Below are 26,022 nucleotides of genomic sequence, written 5' to 3' on the forward strand. Positions count from 1 at the left end.
CTTAAAACTTTTGACCTCGACTGTACTATCCCCCATAGCACAACAGTTTACATATTTTTTTCTTTGTGAGAAATAAATATTCCAAACATATTCTGGGACATTTGTGGAATGCGATAGAGGCCAAAGTAATACAACCACTAGCATCAAAACAACTTTTTACGCAATGAGGCTGTGGTAACAGATCAGAACATTTACCTTAAAATGTTTATAAATTATTAGGCTATTTCTTCACATTATCAGCGAAGCAATGAGCACACAGCAGAAGGCTATAAGCGCAAATGTTCCATTAGCGGGAAAATACCATTATCAAAAGTGATCGCAAATGCGGTTATGCATTTATTGCTTTTATTATAAAGATGCATTTTTATGGTGAAAATTATCTTCTCCAAACTTCAAACTCACGCGCTGCCTATGTATGCCAGTTAGGCTCTACACCCATTATAAAAGCTGATTAATGTGCTTAATTTTAAGAAGTTATTTGGCCACTTTAGTTGTGATACAAACCCTATCAAATCATATAGGCCTATGTGCTAGGCTACATGATTTGTGGGACTATGATTTGAAAAAGTCACAAAAAAAGATATGCATTGTTTCTTGCCTTACACTGGGCATAATTCACAAGTGATAATATATAATTCACAAGTGATAGGCTAATATTGTCACCAAACAGACTATTCCTGATTTAATCTTGTCTTTACATATACTCCTGCTGTAAAGAGAAGCAATGTACTTAATATTAGGAAAGTTGATACATAAATATAGTAGGTCTAGCCTATAGAAAGCAGATGGGATCCTCCTCTTTTTAATGGAGGTCATCACTCTGTTTTCTCACGCAATTGAATAGACTATTGAAATGTTGTGCGACATGAGCTCATGGGCTCTCATTAAGTGTTTGATTGCATTTGCATTGATGTCAGAGTGATTAGAGGGACAATAGAGTGCTGCGTACCAGGCAGTTAGCAAGTTTGGTAAGCTACTAATGACCATCAGCAGCATCAGAGCTTGGAGAAGCCTAATTACCGTGACTAAACAGTCAAGTGGAATTTGACTGCCTTCATGATTCGTGACCGCCAGTGTGGCAGTAATATCATCACCATAACAGCCCTATGCGTGGATCATAAGGCAGCTGTTAGTGAAGCTTCTATTCCCAGTGGATCACTAGCCACACCCTTGATTTCCTGGTTCCTCGTATAACTGCTGCCTGTACCAAGACTGCATTAGGCTGCATAATATGAAGGAATGCATTTTGGAGCAGCTACAAGTAACACCAACAGCCAGGGTTTTGCTAGTCATTACTGACAAGATTCTCCATTTGTACATATTATATAGATTATACCTGGCCTCCCTTTAGTTGGCTTCAACATACAACATACATACATACATACCTACTGTGAAGCATGGGGGTGAAAACATCATGCTTTGGGCTGTTTTTCTGCAAAGGGACCAGGACGACCGATCCGTGTAAAGGAAAGAATGAATGGGGCCATGTATCGTGGGGGAAAAAAGTATTTAGTCAGCCACCAATTGTGCATGTTCTCCCACTTAAAAAGATAAGAGAGGCCTGTAATTTTCATCATAGGTACACGTCAACTATGACAGACAAATTGAGAAAAAAAATCCAGAAAATCACATTGTAGGATTTTTAATGAATTTATTTGCAAATTATGGTGGAAAATAAGTATTTGGTCACCTACAAACAAGCAAGATTTCTGGCTCTCACAGACCTGTAACTTCTTCTTTAAGAGGCTCCTCTGTCCTCCACTCGTTACCTGTATTAATGGCACCTGTTTGAACTTGTTATCAGTATAAAATACACTGTCCACAACCTCAAACAGTCACACTCCAAACTCCACTATGGCCAAGACCAAAGAGCTGTCAAAGGACACCAGAAACAAAATTGTAGACCTGCACCAGGCTGGGAAGACTGAATTTGCAATAGGTAAGCAGCTTGGTTTGAATAAATCAACTGTGGGAGCAATTATTAGGAAATGGAAGACATACCAGACCACTGATAATCTCCCTCGATCTGGGGCTCCACGCAAGATCTCACCCCGTGGGGTCAAAATGATCACAAGAACGGTGAGCAAAAATCCCAGAACCACACGGGGGGACCTAGTGAATGACCTGCAGAGAGCTGGGACCAAAGTAACAAAGCCTACCATCAGTAACACACTACGCCGCCAGGGACTCAAATCCTGCAGTGCCAGACGTGTCCCCCTGCTTAAGACAGTACAAGTCCAGGCCCGTCTGAAGTTTGCTAGAGTGCATTTGGATGATCCAGAAGAGGATTGGGAGAATGTCATTTGGTCAGATGAAACCAAAATAGAACTTTTTGGTAAAAACTCAACTCATCGTGTTTGGAGGACAAAGAATGCTGAGTCGCATCCAAAGAACACCATACCTACTGTGAAGCATGGGGGTGGAAACATCATGCTTTGGGCTGTTTTTCTGCAAAGGGACCAGGATGACCGATCCGTGTAAAGGAAAGAATGAATGGGGCCATGTATCGTGAGATTTTGAGTGAAACCCTCCTTCCATCAGCAAGGGCATTGAAGATGAAATGTGGCTGGGTCTTTCAGCATGACAATGATCCCAAACACACCGCCCGGGCAACGAAGGAGTGGCTTCGTAAGAAGCATTTCAAGGTCCTGGAGTGGCCTAGCCAGTCTCCAGATCTCAACTCCATAGAAAATATTTGGAGGGAGTTGAAAGTCTGTGTTGCCCAGCGACAGCCCCAACACATCACTGCTCTAGAGGAGATCTGCATGGAGGAATGGGCCAAAATACCAGCAACAGTGTGTGAAAACCTTGTGAAGACTTACAGAAAACGTTTGACCTGTGTCATTGCCAACAAAGGGTATATAACAAAGTATTGAGAAACTTTTGTTATTGACCAAATACTTATTTTCCACCATAATTTGCAAATAAATTCATTAAAAATCCTACAATGTGATTTTCTGGATTTTTTTTTCTCATTTTGTCTGTCATAGTTGACGTGTACCTATGATGAAAATTACAGGCCTCTCTCATATTTTTAAGTGGGAGAACTTGCACAATTGGTGGCTGACTAAATACTTTTTTTCCCCACTGTACATACAGGAGAGTTGTTGTTCCCGCTGAAGAAACAAAGCCCCTCCACCATGACAAGGCAGTCCACAAGAGAAGCTGTGGTGGAGGAGGGGCAGAGCCGAGGTTTCTAATGTCACAGTGAATACTGCTAGGGTCTCTGTTCATTAGATGGTTGGAGAATGTGCCTCTTCTTTGCAAATGGTTAGAACAATGGAGAATGTGCAGACTGGAAATCTCCCCACACCCATTGCATGTCTGAGATTCTTCTGGCATCCGCTCTCAGCCTGTACAGCGATTTCTTTAAAATAGAACAATAAATATACCTCATGAATAGACAATAGCTCCAACAAAATATATTTTTTGTAATATTTCAAAATATAAAAAAATATCATACTGTGTGTTCCTTACATCATGATACTTCGTCCTTATCCGCCTTCCTGGTTTTTGTTAGAACCCAGACGTCCCAAGTTCATCTTCCTCAACCTTGTCATCAGACATTATAACAGTATTATTACATAGCAAAAAGTGGCTGATGTGATAGGGTAATCACGCAACAATGGTGGACTTTAACATAGTCACATACCTGTGGGGGTGCCTGGAACTGGTGATTGGCCATGATTGAATTCCTTGGATATCGTCCAGAAAAAAATATAATATGAATTTGAGCCAATCATCAAGTGAAAATGAAATGTTTTCATAATGCAAAATGATGTTCATAATATTACAGTAGTTGATATTACCAAGGACACTGTCCGTATTTCCTCCAGTACCATACGAGTGCAGCCGCAGTAACAATCAGACATAGAATGACAATGAGTAGAACCCAACAGGCAGCAGAGGTCTCTATGAGGAGAGAGGGGATACAGTTAATATAGGAAACAGTCTGTATTTACAATTACATATAATTGTGTTGACCTAACAAGCATCATGGCTCTGATGCAAACACTTTCCTGCAGAAAGCAAAGAGATAATACTAAGTAATAAGACATGTACATATGCAGTAAGAGATAAGTGTGTATCATGACCATCTTAGTTAGTTGTTATACAGTACCTTCCTGTAGAAAGAGGAATGAGGACATAAGTCTGATACTAACACATGCAGTGAAAGATAAGTGAGCATCTGGCTCAACTTTGTTATCCATGCTACATCACATTTCTCATAACCTCATATATGTGTTTTATGTGTATGCCAGGAATGCCTGTATTGTTGCCAGACAAATTTCCATACAGGACAATAAAGTATTCAGTAAAGTACTCAATCAAGCAAGCAAGCAATCAACCAATCAATCAATCGCATAACAATTATAAGCAACTTATTAAACAGTATAAGCAACCAGTATGAATACTGTGTGTGTGTGTGTGTGTGTGTGTGTGTGTGTGTGTGTGTGTGTGTGTGTGTGTGTGTCTCTCAGGTGCTTCTCACCAGAGGATGTGTGTACATAGAGGGAGCCAGTTGCTCGTCCGTATGGGTTGGAGGCCTCACAGACATAGAGACCATTCAGCTCAGAGCTGAGACTGAGGAGGTGCAGTATGTCTCCCTCTGCTCTCACTGAAGACACAGGCCATGGCTGGACCACTCTGGAAGAGAGAGAGAGGAGAAGAGGGGCTGAGTGTGTGACTGTGTATCTGTGTGTGTGTGTGTGTGTGTGTGTGTGTGTGTGTGTGTGTGTGTGTGTGTGTGTGTGTGTGCGCGTGTGTGTGTATGTGTGTGTGTGTGTGTGTGTGTGTGTGTGTGAAAGACAAATGCATGATTTGACTGCCAGCAAAATTCAAAAACTGTCCTTTAGACATGAACAAACTGAAGCTTCAAGCTAATTTAGATATCACGTCTTAACAAGTTTAGCTAACATTTAGATTTAAACTGGATTGAACTAGTTTACATATGAGTGAGTACCTGCTCCAGGTGTAGTTGGGTTGTGGGTTGCCATCTGCTACACATAGGAAGACTGTGGCTTTAGAGGCCTCACTAAGGGTGATGTTCACTGACTGAGGTGGATCTATGAGAGAGAGAGAGAGAGAGAGAGAGAGAGAGAGAGAGAGAGAGAGAGAGAGAGAGAGGAGAGAGAGAGAGAGAGAGAGAGTCAGCCAGCCAGCCTACAGGTAGGAAGTCAGTGACTTAACAGTGTGGAGCCAGGACAACATCTCCCTCAACATCAATTAGACCAAGGTGCTGATCGTGGACTATGGGAGAAAGCGGGAGAGCACGCCTCCATCCACATTGACGGGGCTGTTGTGGAGCGGGTCGAGACCTTTAAGTTATTTGGTGTCCACATCAGTAAGGACTTAACATGGTCCACACTCACCCACACAGCCCTGAAGAGAATGTGTCTTCAGATCCTCAAAGAATTATACAGCTGCACCATCGAAAACATATTTTCTGAGTGCATCACCGCCTGGTATGGCAATTGCATCGCCCTTGACCAAAAAGCGCTACAAAGGGTGGAACTAATAGGTGTTAATAAAAGGTGGAACTAATAGGTGTTATTCAAAGGGTTCTCCTATGGGGACAGCCGAAAAAACATATTTGGTTCTAGGATAGCACGTTATTATCTAAGAGTGTATAGACAGACAGGGACTGTTTAGAGGGACTACTAGGCTATAGCCAGTGAAGACAGTGAGAGTCTATACTTACAGTGGATGTCTATGGTCTGTGACAGTGATAGTGGAATTTACATTTAAAGTGGATACCGATAGTGTAGGACAGTAGTAGTGGAGTATATACTTACAGTGTCTGTCTATAGTGTAGGACAGTGGTAGTTTAGTATATATTTACAGTGTCTGTCTATAGTGTAGGACAGTAGTAGTAGAATATATTTACAGTGTCTGTCTATAGTGTAGGACAGTGGTAGTAGAATATATTTACAGTGTCTGTCTATAGTGTAGGACAGTAGTAGTAGAATATATTTACAGTGTCTGTCTATAGTGTAGGACAGTAGTAGTAGAAGACACTTACAGTGGATGTTTATGGTGTAGTTGTAGCTCCTTTCTGTTGCCAGGGCAGACTGGTTGACCACACACTGGACCTGCTGCTGATTGGCTGCTCTGGTTGGCACCCCGAGCAGGTGGCTGAGTACTGTGGTAGTTCCATTGGCGTGCTGGGTGGAGTTTGTCATTGTCCTCAACAAACTGCCGAATGTACCTGAAATCCACTTCACTTCTGCCTGTGGCTTGGCACCAGCAGCCACACAGGTTGCCAAGACAACCTCATTCTCCCCAATGACAGGAGGAACATCAACTGTCACCCTCACCACTGGAGGAACTATGACCAGAAAACAAACAAACAGAGAACAGAAAACATGAACAAGTCACTCATTATTGTGTTTCCCATGTAGCTCAGTTGGTAGAGCATGACGCTTGCAACGCCAGGGTTGTGGGTTTGATTCCCACGGGGGACCAGTATAAAAATGTATGCACTCACTAACTGTAAGTCGTTCTGGATAAGTGTGTCTGCTAAATAACTACAATGTAATTATAAATGTGGAACTATATGTGAAAAACAACCAAAACACACACAGCCTGTCATGTGAAACTTATCCAAATGCTCATGTTACATGACCAAAAAACCCTACCATGTATTCTATCTGGCCAATTGCAATATACATCATTAGTAGCTACACAGTTACTGTATTGGAGGTTTGGGCAAATCCGGTTTTAACAGGTTTTAGCTCACCCTGATGAGAGGCTCACCACCTAGAACCTAGAACCCTCTATGCAAGGTTCTTCCATAGAATTAGGAATTAGAATATGATCTCTATGGGTTCCTGATAGATTCCCCTGTAAATGGTTCTGCCTAGAACCCTCTATAAATAATAACATATATTTAAAATGTTTTATTGTCACATACACAAGATAATTGCAGTGAAATTGTCACGGTTTTGTCTTGATGTTGTACACCTGTGTCTAGTTAGTCCTCGTTAGTGTCCTATTTAGTTCTCGTTGTGTGTGTTTGGTGTTGTGTGTGATTGCTCTTCTGTTTTGGTGTTTGAGCTACGTACTTCCCTCCATTGTTTTGGAGAGGTTTTCGCACGTTAGTGCGCCGTTTGTTTGACGCCTGTGTGCGCCTGTATTTCGCCTCCGGGCTTATTGTACTCGTTTACTACGTGAATATTTCACTAAAGTCTTTTGGACTTAGCTTCTGCGTCCTGCGCTTGATTCCTACACCACACCCACCTTCAGCACCCCTTGACAGAATCACACACCATTTGAATGGAATCAGCAGGAGCAACAGCCACGCCTGAGTCGCTGGAGGAACATGTCCGCGGCCAGGATGACCAGATACGACAACTGGGGACCGCTCTACAGGACGTCATCAACACCCTGCACCGATGGGAGTCCAGAGGGGTACCCACACCTCCACCTACCCTACCACCCCCATAGGCCGGTCCACCAGTCCCAGGTCCGGAACCCAGGGGGATTTGGCTCTCGCTCCCGAGGGCGTATGACGGAACAGCTGCCGGGTGTCAGGGGTTCCTCCTGCAGGTGGAGCTCTACCTGGCCACTGTACACCAGGTGCCCTCGGGACACGAGAGCGTTTCCGCCATCATCTCCTGTCTCACGGGCAAGGCGTTGGAATGGGCCAACGCCGAGTGGAGGAAGATGGACGCCACCACCATCTCCTACGTCGAGTTCTCCCGTCGCTTCAAGGCCGTGTTCGACCATCCACCTGAGGGCAAAGCGGCGGGGGAGCGTCTAGTCCACCTGAGACAGGGGAGGAGGAGCGCACAGGCGTTCGCGCTGGAGTTCCGGACTCTAGCGGCAGACGCAGGGTGGAATGAACGGGCCCTCATCGACCATTTTCGATGTAGCCTACGGGAGGACGTTCAACGTGAGTTGGCCTGCAGGGATACCAATTTTACCTTCGACCAGTTGGTCGATATGTCCATCCGTCTGGACACCCTGCTGGCCACCTGTGAACGTCCCGAGTGGGGTCCGTCCATTCCACCCTCCGGCACCTCCGAGCCGAGCCCTATGGAGCTCGGAGGTGCTGGCGCTAGAGAAAGGAGGAGGAGGAGCCCGAGGGGGCCTGTCTCCTGCACCAAGTGCGGTCGTGGAGGGCACACTGCGGCCAGGTGCTGGGGAGGGTTCCCCGAGGGAGGAGACAACAGGCCACGCACTGGGGAGCCCTCCCAGGTGAGTAGACGCCCCACTTACCCAGAGCTCTCTGTTGCGCACTTTTGTATACCTGTTTGTTTTCCACAGGTTGCACCTCATTCCCAGCATAAGGCGCTAGATTCAGGCGCAGCTGGGAATTTTGTTGATCGGAAGTTTTGTTTAGATTTAGGGATCCATCTCCTACCTGTTGACAAACCTTTTCCCGTTCATGCCTTAGATAGCCGCCCGTTGGGGTCGGGGTTGATTAGGGAGGTCACAGCACCACTTAGGATGTGTGCGCAGGGGGGTCATGAAAAGACTATACAGCTGTATCTGATCGACTCTCATGCGTACCCAGTGGTGCTGGGAATTCCCTGGTTAAGCACCCATAACCCTGCTATTTCGTGGCAACAGAGGGCTCTCAATGGGTGGTCTGCTCAGTGTGAAGGGCGATGTCTGGGTGTTTCCGTAGGGGCGACTTCGGTGGAAAGTCCAAACCAAGTGCCCGCACTGCACATTCCGCTTGAATATGGGGATTTAGCTCTCGTGTTTAGTAAAGCTAGGGCGACGCAGTTGCCTCCTCATAGACAGGGGGATTGTGCGATTGATCTCCAGGCAGGAGCAGCGCTCCCATGGAGCCACATGTATCCTTTGTCTCAAGAGGAGAGAAAAGCTATGGAAACTTACAAAGCCGAATCTTTGAGACAGGGATACATTCGGCCCTCCACTTCTCCCGCCTCCTCGAGCTTCTTTTTTGTGAAAAAAAAGATGGAGGTTGCGCCCGTCCATCGATTACCGTGGTCTCAATCAGATTACTGTGAAATACAGTTATCCACTCCCTCTGATTGCGACCATGACGGAGTCATTGCATGGAGCGCGGTTTTTCACAAAACTGGATCTCAGGAGCGCGTATAACTTGGTGCGCATTAGGGAGGGCGACGAATGGAAAACAGCGTTTAGTACCACGTCAGGTCATTTCGAGTATCTCGTCATGCCATATGGGTTGATGAATGCTCCATCAGTCTTCCAATCCTTCGTAGATGACATTTTCCGGGATATGCAGGGGCAAGGGGTGGTCGTGTACATTGATGACATTCTGGTGTACTCGTCTACCCGAGCCGAGCATATAACCCTGGTGCGTCGTGTATTGAGGAGGCTGTTGGAGCACGACCTATATGTCAAGGCAGAGAAATGTCTGTTTCTCCAGGAGTTGGTCTCCTTTTTGGGTTATCGGTTGTCCGCGTCAGGGGTGAGAATGGGGGTGGATCGTGTGTCCGCTGTGCGTAATTGGCAAACCCCAACCACTGTCAAAGAGGTGCAGCAGTTTTTGGGCTTTGCGAATTACTACCGGAGGTTTATCCGGGGTTTTGGACAGGTGGCAGCTCCCATCACGTCCCTTCTGAAAGGGGGTCCGGTGCGCCTGCAGTGGTCAGCTGATGCGGACAGGGCCTTTAGGAGACTGAAGGACCTGTTAAAGTCGGCTCCGGTGCTGGAGCATCCGGATCCCGCATTACACTTTCAGGTCGAGGTGGACGCGTCTGAGGCCGGTATAGGGGCCGTACTATCTCAACGGTCCGGCACGCCACCTAAACTCCGCCCCTGTGCTTTTTACTCAAAAAAGCTCAGCCCGACGGAGCGTAATTATGACGTGGGGGACAGGGAGCTGTTAGCTGTAGTTCAGGCCCTTAAGGTGTGGAGGCATTGGCTTGAGGGGGCTCAACAACCTTTCCTCATTTTGACTGACCATCGGAACCTGGAGTACATCTGGGCAGCGAGGAGACTGAACCCTCGCCAGGCTCGATGGAATTTGTTTCTCACCAGGTTCGCATTTAAAATCACGTAATCCCTGGGTCCCAGAATGGTAAGGCAGATGCGCTGTCCCGGCGGTATGACACGGAGGAGAGGTCCGTTGAGCCTACTCCCATATTACCGGAGTCTTGTCTTGTGGCACCGGTGGTGTGGGAGGTCGATGCCGAAATCGAGCGAGCGCTGCGTACCGACCCCAGCCCTCCACAGTGTCCTGAGGGTCGGAAGTACGTTCCGCTCGAGATTCGGGATCGACTCATTTACTGGGCTCACACGTCACCCTCCTCTGGACATCCGGGTATTGGCCGGACAGTGCATTGTCTTAGCACTAAATACTGGTGGCCCACGTTAGCCAGGGATGTGAGGTTTTATGTCTCCTCCTGCTCGGTGTGGTGTGCGCCCAGTGTAAGGCGCCCAGACACCTGCCCAGGGGTAAGTTACAACCCCTGCCCGTTCCACAACGACCATGGTCCCACCTCTTGTGGATTTTGTGACAGACCTTCCCCTCTCTCAGGGGAATACCACCATCCTGGTCGTTGTGGACCGGTTCTCTAAGGCCTGTCGTCTTCTCCCTATGTCGGGTCTGCCTTCTGCCCTACAAACCGCAGAGGCCCTATTTACCCACGTCTTCCGGCATTACGGGGTACCCGAGGATATAGTGTCTGATCGAGGCCCCCAGTTTACCTCCCGAGTATGGAGAGCGTTCATGGAGCGTTTGGGGGTCTCGGTTAGCCTTACCTCAGGGTACCACCCGGAGAGTAACGGGCAGGTAGAACGTGTCAACCAGGATGTGGGTAGGTTTCTGAGGTCGTATTGCCAGGACAAGCCTGAGGAGTGGGCTCGGTACATTCCCTGGGCCGAGATGGCCCAGAACTCTCTCCGCCACTCCTCTACCAACCTAACCCCCTTCCAATGTGTGTTAGGTTACCAGCCGGTTCTGGCACCTTGGCAGCAGAGCCAGATCGAGGCCCCTGCGGTGGATGATTGGATGAGGCGCTCGGAGGAGACGTGGAACGCTGCCCACGTCCATCTGCAGCGGGCTATCCGTCGTCACAAGGCGAGCCGATCTCCACCGCAGTGAGGGGCCGGTGTACGCACCCGGAGATCCAGTCTGGCTCTCTACCAGAAACCTACCCCTCCGCCTGCCCTGCCGGAAGCTGGGTCGGCGGTTTGTGGGGCCTTTTAAAGTCCTGAGAAGATTGAACGAGGTGTGTTATAGGTTACATCTGCCTGTTGAGTATAAGAATATTAACCCCTCGTTCCATGTGTCTCTTCTCAGGCCGGTGGTAGCTGGTCCACTCCAGGAAGGTGTGATAGGAGAGACTCCTCCGCCCCCACTGGACATCGAGGGGGCTCCGGCGTACACCGTTCGGTCCATCTTGGACTCAAGACGCCGGATGGGGCGTCTCCAGTATCTCGTGGAGTGGGAGGGGTACGGCCCGGAGGAGCGGTGCTGGGTGCCGCGGAGGGACATCCTAGACCCAGCTCTCCTGTCGGAGTTCCACCGGGACCATCCTGCGCGCCCTGCTCCGCGTCCTCCTGGTCGTCCCCGAGGCCGGGGTCGGCGCACGGCTGGGGCCGCGCGTCAAGGGGGGGGTACTGTCACGGTTTCGGCCGAGGCTGCTCCTCCTCCTGGTTCGGGCAGGTTTCGGCGGTCGTCGTCCCCGGAGTACTAGCTGCCACCGATCTATGTTTCATGTTCGTTTGGTTTTGTCTTGATGTTGTACACCTGTGTCTAGTTAGTCCTCGTTAGTGTCCTATTTAGTTCTCGTTGTGTGTGTTTGGTGTTGTGTGTGATTGCTCTTCTGTTTTGGTGTTTGAGCTACGTACTTCCCTCCGTTGTTTTGGAGAGGTTTTCGCACATGTTAGTGCGCCATTTGTTTGACGCCTGTGTGCGCCTGTATTTCGCCTCCGGGCTTATTGTACTCGTTTACTACGTGAACATTTCACTAAAGTCTTTTGGACTTAGCTTCTGCGTCCTGCGCTTGATTCCTGCACCACACCCACCTTCAGCACCCATTGACAGAAATGCGTTGTTTTACAGGGTCAGCCATAGTAGTACAGCACCGCTGGAGCAAATTAGGGTTAAGTGCCCATTTTTTTATTTCTAAGACATTCTAAGGTTGGTACTGCCACAACCCTACCCCCAACCCCATCAAAGTTGCCCATCCCTGCTCTACTCAGAATAAATTACACAATCACACTCAATTCTCGTTATTAACACCAACTCCTGAATCAACACTAGAAATGTTACACTGAAAAATCTACACTGCTGGTTCACTCATACTTCAATCTATTCTCTCACTCCCTGCTCAATACAATTACAAAATATCATTTATGTCAGTATTGTATTTGTAAAATGATTAAGGGAATCATTGCACAAATCATATGCACAAATATTCCCATATACTGTAGGTACAGTTTTAAACATATTTAAACAATTATCAGATTACTGGAACTCCTGATGTTAAAGTTTAAACAATTAGATAAACACTAATGCTCATGCACTATTTAAAAGTAAGAAAAAAATTACAATAAAGCAAATAACTATTTCTTCCAAAAACAGATCTTAGGATAAGAAAAGGTTATAGGTCGAATCGTATCCCTTTGGAAAGAACCCCTTTGGCACCCTTTTTTCTAAGTGTAGAGAAGATGGATTTTCCTTGGCAAAGCAAAACCTGTAGATGAGGGCTCCGCTCTTGCTTAAATAATGAACCTTCCAACTATTTAGCTTTCTAGCATTGATTATCACATGCAGTCTTTCTACACTGTCAAAAGTAGAAACAGTGATACAAAGAGTGAAGGAAGAGTTCTTACCAAGCACAGTCAGAGGAATCTCTATATTGTATGCTCCACTGGGGAAAATAGTGAAGATACATGTGAAGGTGCCTTCATCCAACAGTCTGACAGCTGTTATTCTAATAGATCCAATGTTTTCTGATGGGTTCCCAATAAACTGGACTCTACCTTTCAATCCATTTGGTGCAATAAATTTCGTAACCCCATTGGGATTAATCAGCAGAAAATTATGGTTCTGTGTTTCTTCCAAAGTACTTTTCTGCCATGTTATCTGTTCGAGGTCCTCGGTTGTCTCTATCAGTCTGCAGGATAAGTCCACATCCTCCCCCTGTACCACAGTCCTACATCCACCAATCACCCGTATACCTGAAGAGAAAACATAAGGCAAAAACACTGTCCATAAGATACCTGTAGAATAGATGCTTATGAACTCTAATAAACAGAGAAGTTACCTAAACACACCGATAAGACCATGATTTGTATTTAGCTGTGCTTATGAACTATGATATCCTATTGATATTGAATTGTGGTTATTGCAATAACTAATGTGCCAATTTCTCAATATTTGACACAATGCACATTTGGGCAGCCATAGTCAGAGGAGATGGCTAAAGCACATACTGATCTGGGTCCAGTCTAGTCTGAAACTACTTAGTGAATACTGTATGTTATTAGAATAATAAGCCAAAAGCCCTGACATTATTATTACACTTACTCAAGAGTAAGATATTCAATACATTCCCAGATACTTGGGCATGCTCAGCATATCTCAAAACTACTGAGTTAAAAACATAGTAAACATACTGAGTTAAAAACATAGTAAATATACTGATTTAAAAACATAGTAAACATACTGAGTTAAAAACATAGTAAACGTACTGAGTTAAAAACATAGTAAACATACTGAGTTAAAAACATAGTAAACATACTGAGTTAAACACATAGTAAACATACTGAGTTAAAAACATAGTAAACATACAGAGTTAAAAACATAGTAAACATACAGAGTTAAAAACATAGTAAACATACTGAGTTAAAAACATAGTAAACATACTGAGTTAAAAACATAGTAAACATACTGAGTTAAAAACATAGTAAATATACTGATTTAAAAACATAGTAAACATACTGATTTAAAAACATAGTAAACATACTGAGTTAAAAACATAGTAAACATACTGAGTTAAAAACATAGTAAACATACTGAGTTAAAAACATAGTAAACATACTGAGTTAAACACATAGTAAACATACTGAGTTAAAAACATAGTAAACATACTGAGTTAAAAACATAGTAAACATACTGAGTTAAAAACATAGTAAACATACTGAGTTAAAAACATAGTAAACATACTGAGTTAAAAACATAGTAAACATACTGAGTTAAAAACATAGTAAACATACTGAGTTAAAAACATAGTAAACATACTGAGTTAAAAACATAGTAAACATACTGAGTTAAAAACATAGTAAACATACTGAGTTAAAAACATAGTAAACATACTGAGTTAAAAACATAGTAAACATACTGAGTTAAAAACATAGTAAACATACTGAGTTAAAAACATAGTAAACATACTGAGTTAAAAACATAGTAAACATACTGAGTTAAAAACATAGTAAACATACTGAGTTAAAAACATTGTAAACATACTGAGTTAAACACATAGTAAACATACTGAGATGATGTGTGTGCCTTATTGTACCCTAAAAGGACCAGGACTACAATTTAATGGCGGGATTGTGTGTTTGGTCTGTGTTATTTTCTGCCTAGTGTTAATAAGAAAAAAGTGACAAAAACATGAGAGCAATAATATGAAATTTGATTAAATCAATTGAAAACCTACTTTCTGTATCCCTCTGGATGATGAGTAGAATCACACAGCACAGCTTCCGTAACATGCTTTGCTCCTCTCATTGCTAGGGTCACAGGGGAAATGTAATTATGGAATTGTATTACATTTTGAGATTGCCGTTTGTAATAATGAGGTCCTATTCTTTGTTTATGCAAAACAGTTATGTAGGCTATCTCAAATGTTAAATAATGTTGAATGCAATGCAATTTATTTGAGCAATGGTCAGCAATCATCAGTCTTTGATGGAGTAATGCACATCTTGCAAAGTAGCCTACACCTTATTGCAAACATAAACAAACAGTCCTACATTGGTCAGTAATAATGGAATAAAACAGATGAATATGTAAATGTAATAGGCCACTAACCTTTGATGAATGTTAGTTCCTCTGCTGAACTAGCGTAGAGACATTTGTTTTTTGCTGTTTGTGCTGACAGACAAACGTCCTGTTGCACCTGTAGGGAAACCGTTTTTCAGTAAGCCACAGCAGCTATTGCACAATTGGGTGGATTATGGACATGTCTAATCTCCACCCCACTCACAGACTCCTGCCGTTTCATAGGCTGTGTGCTACCTCTTTGAAAGCCCATATCACAATTTACTGGTTCTGAAACATACCCATAGGCCTTATTACAAACAAATGTTTTAAAAAATATATTTATTTTCTTTAAGAAAAACAAAGTTAAATACAACAACAGGCCAGATTCTGTATGACTTGGGACCCCTCTCTCTGATGATACACTATATATACTAATGTATGTGGACACACCTTCAAATTAATGTATTCGGCTGTTTCAACCACACCCATTGCTGACAGGTGTATAAAATCGAGCACACCACCATGCAATCTCAATAGACAAACATTTGCACTAGAATGGCCTTACTGAAGATCTCAGTGACTTTCAACGTGGCACTGTCATAGGATGCCACCTTTGCAACAATTCAGTTTGTCAAATTTCTGCCCTGCTAGAGCTGCCGCGGTCATCTGTAAGTGCTGTTATTGTGAAGTGGAAACATCTAGGAGCAACAACGGCTCAACTGTGAAGTGGTAGGCCACACAAGCTCACAGAACGGAACCACTGAGTGCTGAAAATCGTCTGTCCTCGGTTGCAACACTCACCATCGAGTTCCAAACTACCTCTGGACGCAACGTCAGCACAATAAATGTTCGTCGGGAGCTTTGTGAAATGGGTGTCCATGGCCGAGCAGCCACACACAAGCCTAAGATCACCATGCACAATGCCAAGTGTCGGCTGGTGCGGTGTAAAGCTCGCCACAATTGGACTCTGGAGCAGTGGAAAGGAGGTATAATGGTCTGGGGCTGTTTTTCATTGTTCGGGCTAGGCCCCTTAGTTCCACTCAAGGGAAATCTTAACTCTACAGCATACAATGACATTCTAGACGATTCTGTGCATCCAACTTTGTGGCAACAGTTTAGGGAAGGCCCTTTCCTGTTTCAGCATGACAATGCTCCATCCACAAAGCGAGGTCCATACTGAAATGGTTTGTTATGATCGGTTTGGAAGAACTTGACTGGCCTGCAGAGAGCCCTGACCTCAACCCCATCGAACTCCTTTGGGATGAATTGGAACGCCAACTGCGAGCCAGGCCTAATCGCCCAACATCAGTGCCCGACCTCACTAATGCTCTTGTGGCTGAATCGAAGAAAGTCCCCGCAGCAATGTTCCAACATCTAGCAGATAGCCTTCCCAGAAGAATGGAGGCTGTTATATCAGCAAAGTGGTACCAACTCCATATTAATGCCCATGATTTTGGAATGAGATATTCGACAAGCAGATGTCCACATACTTTTTGTCATGTAGTGTATCATACAGAATGAGTGATCAACATCCACAAATGAATGCTTACCATATGAAACGTAACATATCATACTAAATGGAGTGTCTCGCATTTACATATAGAATAATACGAAATGCTCTGAACTAGGAAACTCTGTAATGTCGGACTTGCTATCTGGTTGAATATGGCACGTGCATATGCAGGAACCTCTCTTTATACTTCTATTGGTACATTTAGAAGTTTGGACAGGAGTGAGGTGGGCGCGCTCCAGTACAGTAGGTGGCATTAATGCACAATAACGTTTTTTATAAAAAAATAAAATAAAAATAAAAATAAATAATAATAATAATAATAATATGTATTCACTAACTGTAAGTCGCTCTGGATAAGAGCGTCTGCTAAATGACTAAAAATGTAAATGTAAAAAAAACGTTGGATGCCATCTGGCGATAAACCCCACAGAAGAAGGAGCGGGGGCGACAACGGTAGCAAACTAGCCATACGCCTGTAGACAGTCTCCTTTGCCCCTGCTTGTCAGGCACTGTTTTCCTGCAGTTCTGTTAACGATGGTGAGGGCAGATGTTCAGCAGGCGGAAGTGATGCACACTTTGTCCTACAGTAGCTTAGCCAGCTAGTCCTAAGGACACGGTGTCGCTAACTATCAAGCTAGCCAATACACCGTGTCGCTTTAGCCGGGAGGCAGGGACAACCAGTGTATTTTTAAATATATATTTATTCACAAAATTAGTGCAGTGGGCCTTTAATAATCCTGTATTAGCAGACCGATATAGCCGTCTGCAGTGCCAGCATGTGGAAAAAGATGTCAAGCATTGTCCCAATAAATCAATAAAGTTGCCTTGTATAACCAGACTGGCTGTTATAGTAATCATCTCATCATATAGCTTACAACCAAAAGGCTATAACCATGCAGAAACAGGCCAGGGCTATCATGTTTTATGTGAGGATGCAGAGCCCACTGCCAGGTAGTACCAACTCCACGATTCTGTAAGAGGCTCACAACAACAGGTTTTGAAACCTCTTACCCTGGCAATTTGACTATTAAACTCATGGGTACACTTGCAATGGCTGCCAGTCCTGACTTGATTGGGAACCCCAGGCCTATGATTTCTTAATCCGGCCCTGATTGTGTGTAGTTGTGGGAACTGTTGCAGTGGTCAGCATCACTGTGGTGACCTTGTTCAGAGACTGCAAAGTTAATGGTTTACTCTTTACACACACAACCTCGATTTCTCGTTGAGTCTACAACTTCATTCACATTACCTAAACTCAGCAGGAGATACCGTTTTTTTGTGATGTGTTGATGCCTCGAAAATACAAAAAAAATACAAAAACTCACCTAAGATTAGATATACTCAAGAATACTTAAAGACTGTTCTGAAATAACATTCTTCTCTCCCTGTTGGTTTTCCCTGCTCTTTGCAGACTGTATATTGCACAGGTAACTAACCTAGTACAACCATCCGGAAACATTCTGTGTCGGTGCGCAGCGGTAATCATTCTGGTAATTGCGAGGCTTAGAGACAGAACCCTGGCAGTTAAAATGGTAGGTCAATATAATTGTACTGAAGTTACAAATTGCATGAGCTTTTACATGTACTTACTTACTTAGTCCTCTTCGTCCCAGTGGGATATAAGACTGCAACAATCTTCTGCCATTGAAGTCTATAGTTGTTGTGCTATCAGCCTGGGTGATTTTGCGCTCAGCAGTTTATCTATGGCCAGCCTTCTCTCATCTATTTTCTTCAATGTATCATGTGTTAACCACTTCTTACCCTTCTTCTTTCTAAAGACAATAACTTTCTTTGGTGTTTCTGTGTGTGCATTCTTGATGTTACTCCACGTTGTTTCAACTGTGCCCCGGTCTTCTTCTTCTGCATTGGCTAATGGACTGAAGCAATTTCCTAGCTCGATTCTAAAAGCTTTCTTTATTTTAGGAGATGTGAGCTTGTTGATGTCAAAGACTTTCTGCCCTTGCTTTATGGTGTGTGTGGCTCGCAGCTTCAGCCTCACCTGGGCTATTAGCAGGTAGTGGTCACTGTTGCCCCACGGTGGACCTTGACATACTGCAGAGACCCTTGCCATTTATTTTTTATAATGATTTGGTTGACGGTGTGACCATCTGGGGATCTCCATATTATCTTATGGATGTCTTTCTGAGGGAAGAGTGTGCCACCAATCACACAGCTGTTATTGAGAGAGAAGTCGACAAGCCTTTCACCATTGTTATTGATGGTACCACAGCCGTGTTTTCACATAGCCTGTTCACAGTCTGTGTTATCGGCTCCAACCTTGGCATTCAAATCTCCCTTTATCACGATCACATCGTGTTGTGGGACCTTGGATACTGCTTGTTGTAGCTGCTCCTCTGCCTTGTTGGTGGGGGCATAGCATTGCAGGATGGGTTCCCATTCCAAGAGTGATTTGGCAGCTGTTCTACTGATAATGAGGGCTACATCACTAGAGTGGGACTCATCCTTTCCTGAATAGAGTATTGTTGAGCCATCACTTGCCACCTTGCGTCCAGAACCAGTCCACTTGCTTTTGCTTACACACAGGATGTCCACGTTGTACCTGTCCATCTCTCTGATAACTTGAGCTGCGTTTGAAGTTTTAAACATGGTGGGGACGTTCCATGCACCAAGACAGACTGTCGTTTTTGTGCCTAGAAAACTCCTCATTGAGCTCATGATTTCCCGGGTAGGCCTTTCATCTGAAGCCGTTATAGTGCCTATGGATTGGCTGAAGTTTCCTTTTGGGTCCCTTGTTGTTGTAGTTTTCAAAGTTGTTGCAGTTTCTTTAACAATGTGTGTTTTTATGGGCTGGGGTTGTTAGCCCCACACACAACCCCCAACCTGGAGGGCCTGGTGCTGTGTTTAGTCTGGCCTCTCACCTGGAACCAGCCCGGCATGGTTGAACCTGCCTGGGGCCAAAACCCCCACCGGTATAGCTTTCAGGATCACTGAAACATGCAAGCTTCCCCACAAATGCCAAGGAAACAGCACTCAGGGAAGAGCTTTTACATGTAATTACCTTTTACTGTGTAATGGTTTGGCACAGGCGTCTGCAGTTCTTTGTTGGTCAGGAGTGGCATTTCAATAGCCTGGGGCCAACTAAAACCAATGTTGACCTGAAGGAATTCCACAGTCTGCTCTTTATGTTCCATCTCTCTATAATGTCATTCACTTTTGTCGTTTTTTTAGGTGCAGCAGGAATGCACAGAGGAGTTGATTGATGTAAACTGTCTAGCAACGGATGCTGAACAACACTGTCAACATGGACCCACAACACTGAGAGAAAAGGAGGCAGAGTAAACAGGAGGAGAACAGAGAGGGCGACTGAGGGGTGGAGGTGTGGGTGAGAGAATGCACAGCACTTCTATTTCAGGCATTGACCACCTGATAACAACAGTGCTGAGTTGATGGAAATATATGGACGTCATTTGTACCAGAGCATGAGCAACAGATACACCTCTGTACTATATAGGCAGAATGTGGTGCTCAGGGTTAATGGCTGTCGAGCCTGTTGTGGGCTAGGATTTCCAGGGAAGATGGAAAGCTAAGGCTTGTTTACTGAAAAACAACAAGCCCATGGGATTTTATTTATGGATCAAATGCAATATATCTCAGTTGTTTCTAGATAGCAGTGTCCCTGCTTTATTTTTCTATTCAGAAGACTATTCAAATAATGTATCCACCCAGTTGATGTGTGTCCAGGCCATGAAATAGACATAAAGCAATAAGAAGGCCTGGTAGCTGGGTGTAAGTAACTAGATCTACATAGTAACATGTCTATTATCAATAACAGCATGAGTAAAGGACAACTACGTTTCCTGCACTTGGTAAATAGATCACCATTCAATAAAACATAAACTGTTACCATTATTTACAGTATTCACAGCAGTACAACTGCTCTTGCCTTCTCTCTCCTTTGTGTACTAAGAAAGTAGTGAGCAGAGGGACACAGCTGAACGCTTCACAGCCATAAAGCCATGTGAATGAGTTAGAGGCATTCCCATGCTCTACTGATCTCTGCCGTTACCAAAGGGATGACGTCACGGGACTTTCCATCACAGCCACTAGTCCATATTAGATTACATGGGTTCAGTTCTCAGAGTAACAGCATAATTCTCAAGTTGGGAACCTGGCCGGAGGCATAGTTACTAGCATTCAGTTCTGAATCTGGTGTAGAGGGCGGAGGCTGGTAAACAGTGACTTCTTTGAGGAAAAGAAGAGAGCTTCAATGTCTGTTCTCTGATATCTCTTTCTCTTGTTAGTTATTTTTACTGTTTTATGTTTGGTTTTTCATCAATCTCTCTGTATCACCCCTCTGTCACTGGTTACACATCCCAAAGGGAAACCCCCCCCATCTCCGGGGAACAGAGTCATGTCAGGGAGTCACGTTGTTGCTGTATATGCACTGTACTGTTGAATTCAATGTGTTTTTTTTGTATTTACTGCTAATCCTTCTTGGCCAGGTCTCCCTTTTCTGGCCTCAATGGGTCTTCCTAGTTAAATAAAGGTTAAATAAAAAATGTATAAATCTAGCAATTCTTTACATACTGCACACAACACTTAAATAATAATAATAATAATAATAATAATAATAATAATAATAATAATAATAACAATAATGATAATAATAATAATAATAATATATAATAATAATAACATATAATAATAATAATAATAATAATAATAATAATAATAATAATAATAATAATAATAATAATAATAATAATAATAATGACAATACAATAATAATAGGTCACTATAACACACTCAAACTTTTGCATGATATTTAACAGTTTACAGTATGATCAAAAGCACTGAAACTAAAGTGTTGTTAAAAAATATATTCTCAGGAAGGAAACAACTGCTAATCGTCTAACAGACGTTCTCTGATGCAAGTTTGGGGATTGCAACAAAACTGGGGTTTTCCCTGACTTCCTTCCCCTAGAGTGGTCTAACAGCTACTGTTCACTACAGCGCCTGGTCACCACAGATATTGAATTATTTTTCATTTCACTGAAGAACGAAATGCATGCCCCACTCAGTATAGTATAGGTTTAATAAGCATCCAACCAATCAGCATGTGTGAATAACACCAACACAAAGAAATGTACGGACTAGTACTGTACACACACACCAACCACTACCACCCCTAAACCCACACACCTGTCTCTTCTTGTTGATAAAAAGGCAGGTGTGCATACTAGGTTAATCTTTAGGAATGTTTTAACTTGATAAGATTTCATGTATTTTGGAAGATGGTGTTGGGAGGAAGTTGAGGCTAACACAGTTGATGGTTCTGGAGGGAATGAATCTGCCTTGAATCCCCATGTGGTCTATAAGAGCCACTCCCATATCATCTATCAAGCAGACAGAGCACAGCCACAAAGACCCCACAGGAAACAGCTTGTCCCTGTGTTTCTAGTTCCAAGGCTGAAATCAAAACAGATCTAATGTTATTTGTCACATGCGCCAAATACAACCGGTTTAGACCTTACAGTGAAATGCTTACTTACAAGCCCTTAACCAACAATGCAGTTTTAAGAAAAAAGAGTGAAGTAAAAAAATTAAAAAATAAAAATTAAAGAGCAGCAGTAAAATAACAGTAGCGATGCTATGTACAAGGGGTACCAGTACAGAGTCAATGTGCGGGGGCACAGGTTAATCAATACAAGGACTTCACAGTGCACTAACCAAAGCAAGGCCTTGAGTAAACGTTGAACATGGCATGACATAACAGTCTCTTTCTAACCTGCATTCTAACTATTAATTTAGTGAAAAGATTAACATTGTAACTAGACCTGCATTGTAACTACTAATGTAGTGAAAATACCTGCATTGTAACTACTAATGTAGTGAAAATACCTGCATTGTAACTACTAATGTAGGAAAATACCTGCAATGTAACTACTAATGTAGTGAAAATACCTGCATTGTAACTACTAATGTAGTGAAAGTACCTGCATTGTAACTACTAATGTAGTGAATATACCTGCATTGTAACTACTAATGTAGTGAAAATACCTGCATTGTAACTACTAATGTAGTGAAAATACCTGCATTCTAACTACTAATGTAGTGAAAATACCTGCATTCTAACTACCTACAGTAACTACTGGTGGACAAAAAATGCAATGCTACACTAATGCTAGGCTAAAACAACAAATATCGTAGGGTTAATCAAGGATAGGGTTAATGCGTGGATAGGGCTGTGGCAGTCATCAGCCGGTGATTGTCAAGCAAATAACTGCCGGTCTCACGGTTATTGACAGTAATTGACCGTGAATTAACATAAACACATTTAGCATCTCCTGGCTAATACACATAGCCTACAAGACACTGATGCAGACCTTTGGAACATCTACATTTTAAAAAGTCAAATAAATCCATGTAATATAGCCTACACCTTCACAATAAACACATTATTTATTTTAGACAGGTCTAAAGAAACATGATATGTATAAAATGTAGTCAATTACAGAAGAAGAGAATAGCATACTCTGAGTTGTCCTTATGTTAGGTCCTGATCTGGCTATGCCATATGGCTGTGGGCTACACTAGTTCATTTAGCAGACAAGATTTGCTTAGAATTTCATGGCAATGTTTATAGTATTTTATAGTATGAAGAATAAAATGGAACAAATCTGAATAAAATAGAAAGGATAATTTCTCCAAACAATTTGAGGGAGTGTGCACATGTTGCTATTCTGTGTTGAGCAGTTAACAAAGAAACAGGTCCTCCTATATGCTTAATTTAGAGTTATCTATGTACATTTCATTGTGATACAAACGTTGGGCTATATGTTATGATTTTTAATTCATTCTAAGACTGCATGATGCGACTCTAATGAAGATTTTTTTAAAGTCGCATGAAAGGCATGAGCTCTGCTTAGTTTTTTGTGCAGGCTGTACACACTTCAACAGTCTCTCATTGACATTTTGACAAGCACTTGATAATGCTTCAAATTTCCCAGCGGCATCCCCTTTGTGTGGCCGTAATGCCCCCTAAAAAAATCCATACCTTTTGCAGCCAGTGGCCTTTGTGCCCTTAGGCTGAAAATAATAATTGTAATTCCCTTCTCCCTGCATGCTGCGTGCTCCGAAGCGCCTCTCACTCACATGGCTCTCTCAAATAGCTCAATTCTTATTAGCCAACGCCCGTCACGTAATCGGGTCTTTCTCACAGGCTACAAGTGAAGACAGACACATCGGGGACGCAACTGTGCGCATCCTTATCCAATTCCGAGGAGCATATTGAAGATATTGGAAGAGCTGTCCACATGTACTTTTCGTCAGCCAACAAGATGAGTAGGCCTAATGAACAGTAAAAGCACTAGCCTACAGTGGGGGGAAAAAAGTATTTAGTCAGCCACCAATTGTGCAAGTTCTCCCACTTAAAAAGATGGGAGAGGCCTGTAATTTTCATCATAGGTACACGTCAACTATGACAGACAAATTGAGAAAAAAAAATCCAGAAAATCACATTGAAGTATTTGTAATGAATTTATTTGCAAATTATGGTGGAAAATAAGTATTTGGTCACCTACAAACAAGCAAGATTTCTGGCTCTCACAGACCTGTAACTTCTTCTTTAAGAGGCTCCTCTGTCCTCCACTCGTTACCTCTATTAATGGCACCTGTTTGAACTTGTTATCAGTATAAAAGACACCTGTCCACAACCTCAAACAGTCACACTCCAAAGTCCACTATGGCCAAGACCAAAGAGCTGTCAAAGGACACCAGAAACAAAATTGTAGACCTGCACCAGGCTGGGAAGACTGAATTTGCAATAGGTAAGCAGCTTGGTTTGAAGAAATCAACTGTGGGAGCAATTATTAGGAAATGGAAGACATACAAGACCACTGATAATCTCCCTCGATCTGGGGCTCCACGCAAGATCTCACCCCGTGGGGTCAAAATGATCACAAGAACGGTGAGCAAAAATCCCAGAACCACACGGGGGGACCTAGTGGATGACCTGCAGAGAGCTGGGACCAAAGTAACAAAGCCTACCATCAGTAACACAGTACGCCGCCAGGGACTCAAATCCTGCAGTGCCAGACGTGTCCCCCTGCTTAAGCCAGTACATGTCCAGGCCCGTCTGAAGTTTGCTAGAGTGCATTTGGATGATCCAGAAGAGGATTGGGAGAATGTCATATGGTCAGATGAAACTTTTTGGTAAAAACTCAACTCGTCGTGTTTGGAGGACAAAGAATGCTGAGTTGCATCCAAAGAACACCATACCTACTGTGAAGCATGGGGGTGGAAACATCATGCTTTGGGGCTGATTTTCTGCAAAGGGACCAGGACGACTGATCCGTGTAAAGGAAAGAATGAATCGTGAGATTTTGAGTGAAAACCTCCTTCCATCAGCAAGGGCATTGAAGATGAAACGTGGCTGGGTCTTTCAGCATGACAATGGTCCCAAACACACCGCCCGGGCAACAAAGGAGTGGCTTCGTAAGAAGCATTTCAAGGTCCTGGAGTGGCCTAGCCAGTCTCCAGATCTCAACCCCATAGAAAATCTTTGGAGGGAGTTGAAAGTCTGTGTTGCCCAGCGACAGCCCCAAAACATCACTGCTCTAGAGGAGATCTGCATGGAGGAATGGGCCAAAATACTAGCAACAGTGTGTGAAAACCTTGTGAAGACTTACAGAAAACATTTGACCTGTGTCATTGCCAACAAAGGGTATATAACAAAGTATTGAGAAACGTTTGTTATTGACCAAATACTTATTTTCCACCATAATTTGCAAATAAATTCATAAAAAATCCTACAATGTGATTTTCTGGATTTTTTTCCCTCAATTTGTCTGTCATAGTTGACGTGTACCTATGATGAAAATTACAGGCCTCTCTCGTCTTTTTAAGTGGGAGAACTTGCACATTTGGTGGATGACTAAATACTTTTTTCCCCCACTGTACATACAGGAGAGTTGTTGTTCCCGCTGAAGAAACAAAGCCCCTCCACCATGACAAGGCAGTCCACAAGAGAAGCTGTGGTGGAGGAGGGGCCGAGCCGAGGTTTCTAATGTCACAGTGAATACTGCTAGGGTCTCTGTTCATTAGATGGTTGGAGAATGTGCCTCTTCTTTGCAAATGGTTAGAACAATGGAGAATGTGCAGACAGGAAATCTTCCCACACCCATTGCATGTCTGAGATTCTTCTGGCATCTGCTCTCAGCCTGTACAGTGATTTCTTTAAAATAGAACAATAAATATACCTCATGAATAGACAATAGCTCCAACAAAATATATTTTTGTAATATTTCAAAATATAAAAAAATAAATCATAATGTGTGTTCCTTACATCATGATACTTCGTCCTTATCCGCCTTCCTGGTTTGGAGTGTTAGAACCCAGACGTCCCAGGTTCATCTTCCTCAACCTTGTCATCAGACATTATAACAGTATTATTACATAGCAAAAAGTGGCTGATGTGATAGGGTAATCACGCAACAATGGTGGACTTTAACATAGTCACATACCTGTGGGGGTGCCTGGAACTGGTGATTGGCCATGATTGAATTCCTTGGATATCGTCCAGAACAAAATATAATATGAATTTGAGCCA

General features: G+C 43.4%; 2 protein-coding genes and 1 long non-coding RNA gene across 4 annotated transcripts in view; 1 reads left to right on the forward strand and 2 right to left on the reverse strand.

Annotated features, from left to right (window-relative positions):
* The window catches only part of LOC121537079, a 28,336-nt gene extending 7,372 nt beyond the window's left edge, over positions 1 to 20,964 (forward strand). Inside the window, exons 2-3 of the long non-coding RNA XR_006657264.1 lie at positions 17,863 to 17,983; positions 19,641 to 20,964. This is a non-coding gene — a long non-coding RNA (uncharacterized LOC121537079). The remainder of the gene's footprint in view (positions 1 to 17,862; positions 17,984 to 19,640) is intronic.
* The window catches only part of LOC121537071 (nectin-3), a 36,107-nt gene continuing 13,112 nt past the window's right edge, over positions 3,028 to 26,022 (reverse strand). The window contains exons 8-10 of one of the 2 annotated variants that reach the window (XM_045206659.1): positions 25,937 to 25,979; positions 25,759 to 25,836; positions 3,028 to 3,353 (exon numbers count right to left, since the gene is read on the reverse strand). In XM_045206659.1, the coding sequence (XP_045062594.1) occupies positions 25,801 to 25,836; positions 25,937 to 25,979 (79 nt within the window). In that variant the 3' untranslated portion in view covers positions 3,028 to 3,353; positions 25,759 to 25,800. Of the gene's footprint in view, positions 3,354 to 25,362; positions 25,648 to 25,758; positions 25,837 to 25,936; positions 25,980 to 26,022 lie in introns of those variants that run through there. The other variant, XM_045206658.1, reaches the window with a different exon arrangement.
* On the reverse strand, positions 3,276 to 15,074 carry LOC121537072 (nectin-3). Its single transcript, XM_045206661.1, has 10 exons — positions 14,987 to 15,074; positions 14,613 to 14,685; positions 12,784 to 13,131; positions 6,023 to 6,328; positions 4,964 to 5,066; positions 4,493 to 4,647; positions 3,810 to 3,912; positions 3,653 to 3,695; positions 3,478 to 3,552; positions 3,276 to 3,367 (listed from the first exon to the last, which is right to left on the reverse strand). Exons 2-9 carry the CDS (start codon positions 14,665 to 14,667, stop codon positions 3,517 to 3,519), a joined length of 1,149 nt encoding a protein of 382 aa, XP_045062596.1. The 5' UTR covers positions 14,668 to 14,685; positions 14,987 to 15,074; the 3' UTR covers positions 3,276 to 3,367; positions 3,478 to 3,516.

This window comes from Coregonus clupeaformis, chromosome 23, assembly GCF_020615455.1.
Source record: "Coregonus clupeaformis isolate EN_2021a chromosome 23, ASM2061545v1, whole genome shotgun sequence".
In the NCBI taxonomy this organism is placed as follows: Eukaryota; Metazoa; Chordata; class Actinopteri; order Salmoniformes; family Salmonidae; genus Coregonus; species Coregonus clupeaformis.

Bases quoted from the DNA above. Each gene is read 5' to 3' on its own strand.
- LOC121537072 (XM_045206661.1), bottom strand. From the start codon at position 14,667: ATGTTACGGAAGCTGTGCTGTGTGATTCTACTCATCATCCAGAGGGAT. The intron at 4,648-4,963 runs GTACTCACTCAT...TCTCTCTTCCAG, and splicing joins CCCAACTACACCTGGAGCAG to AGTGGTCCAGCCATGGCCTG. The intron at 3,696-3,809 runs GTAATATCAACT...ACGATATCCAAG, and splicing joins AAATACGGACAGTGTCCTTG to GAATTCAATCATGGCCAATC.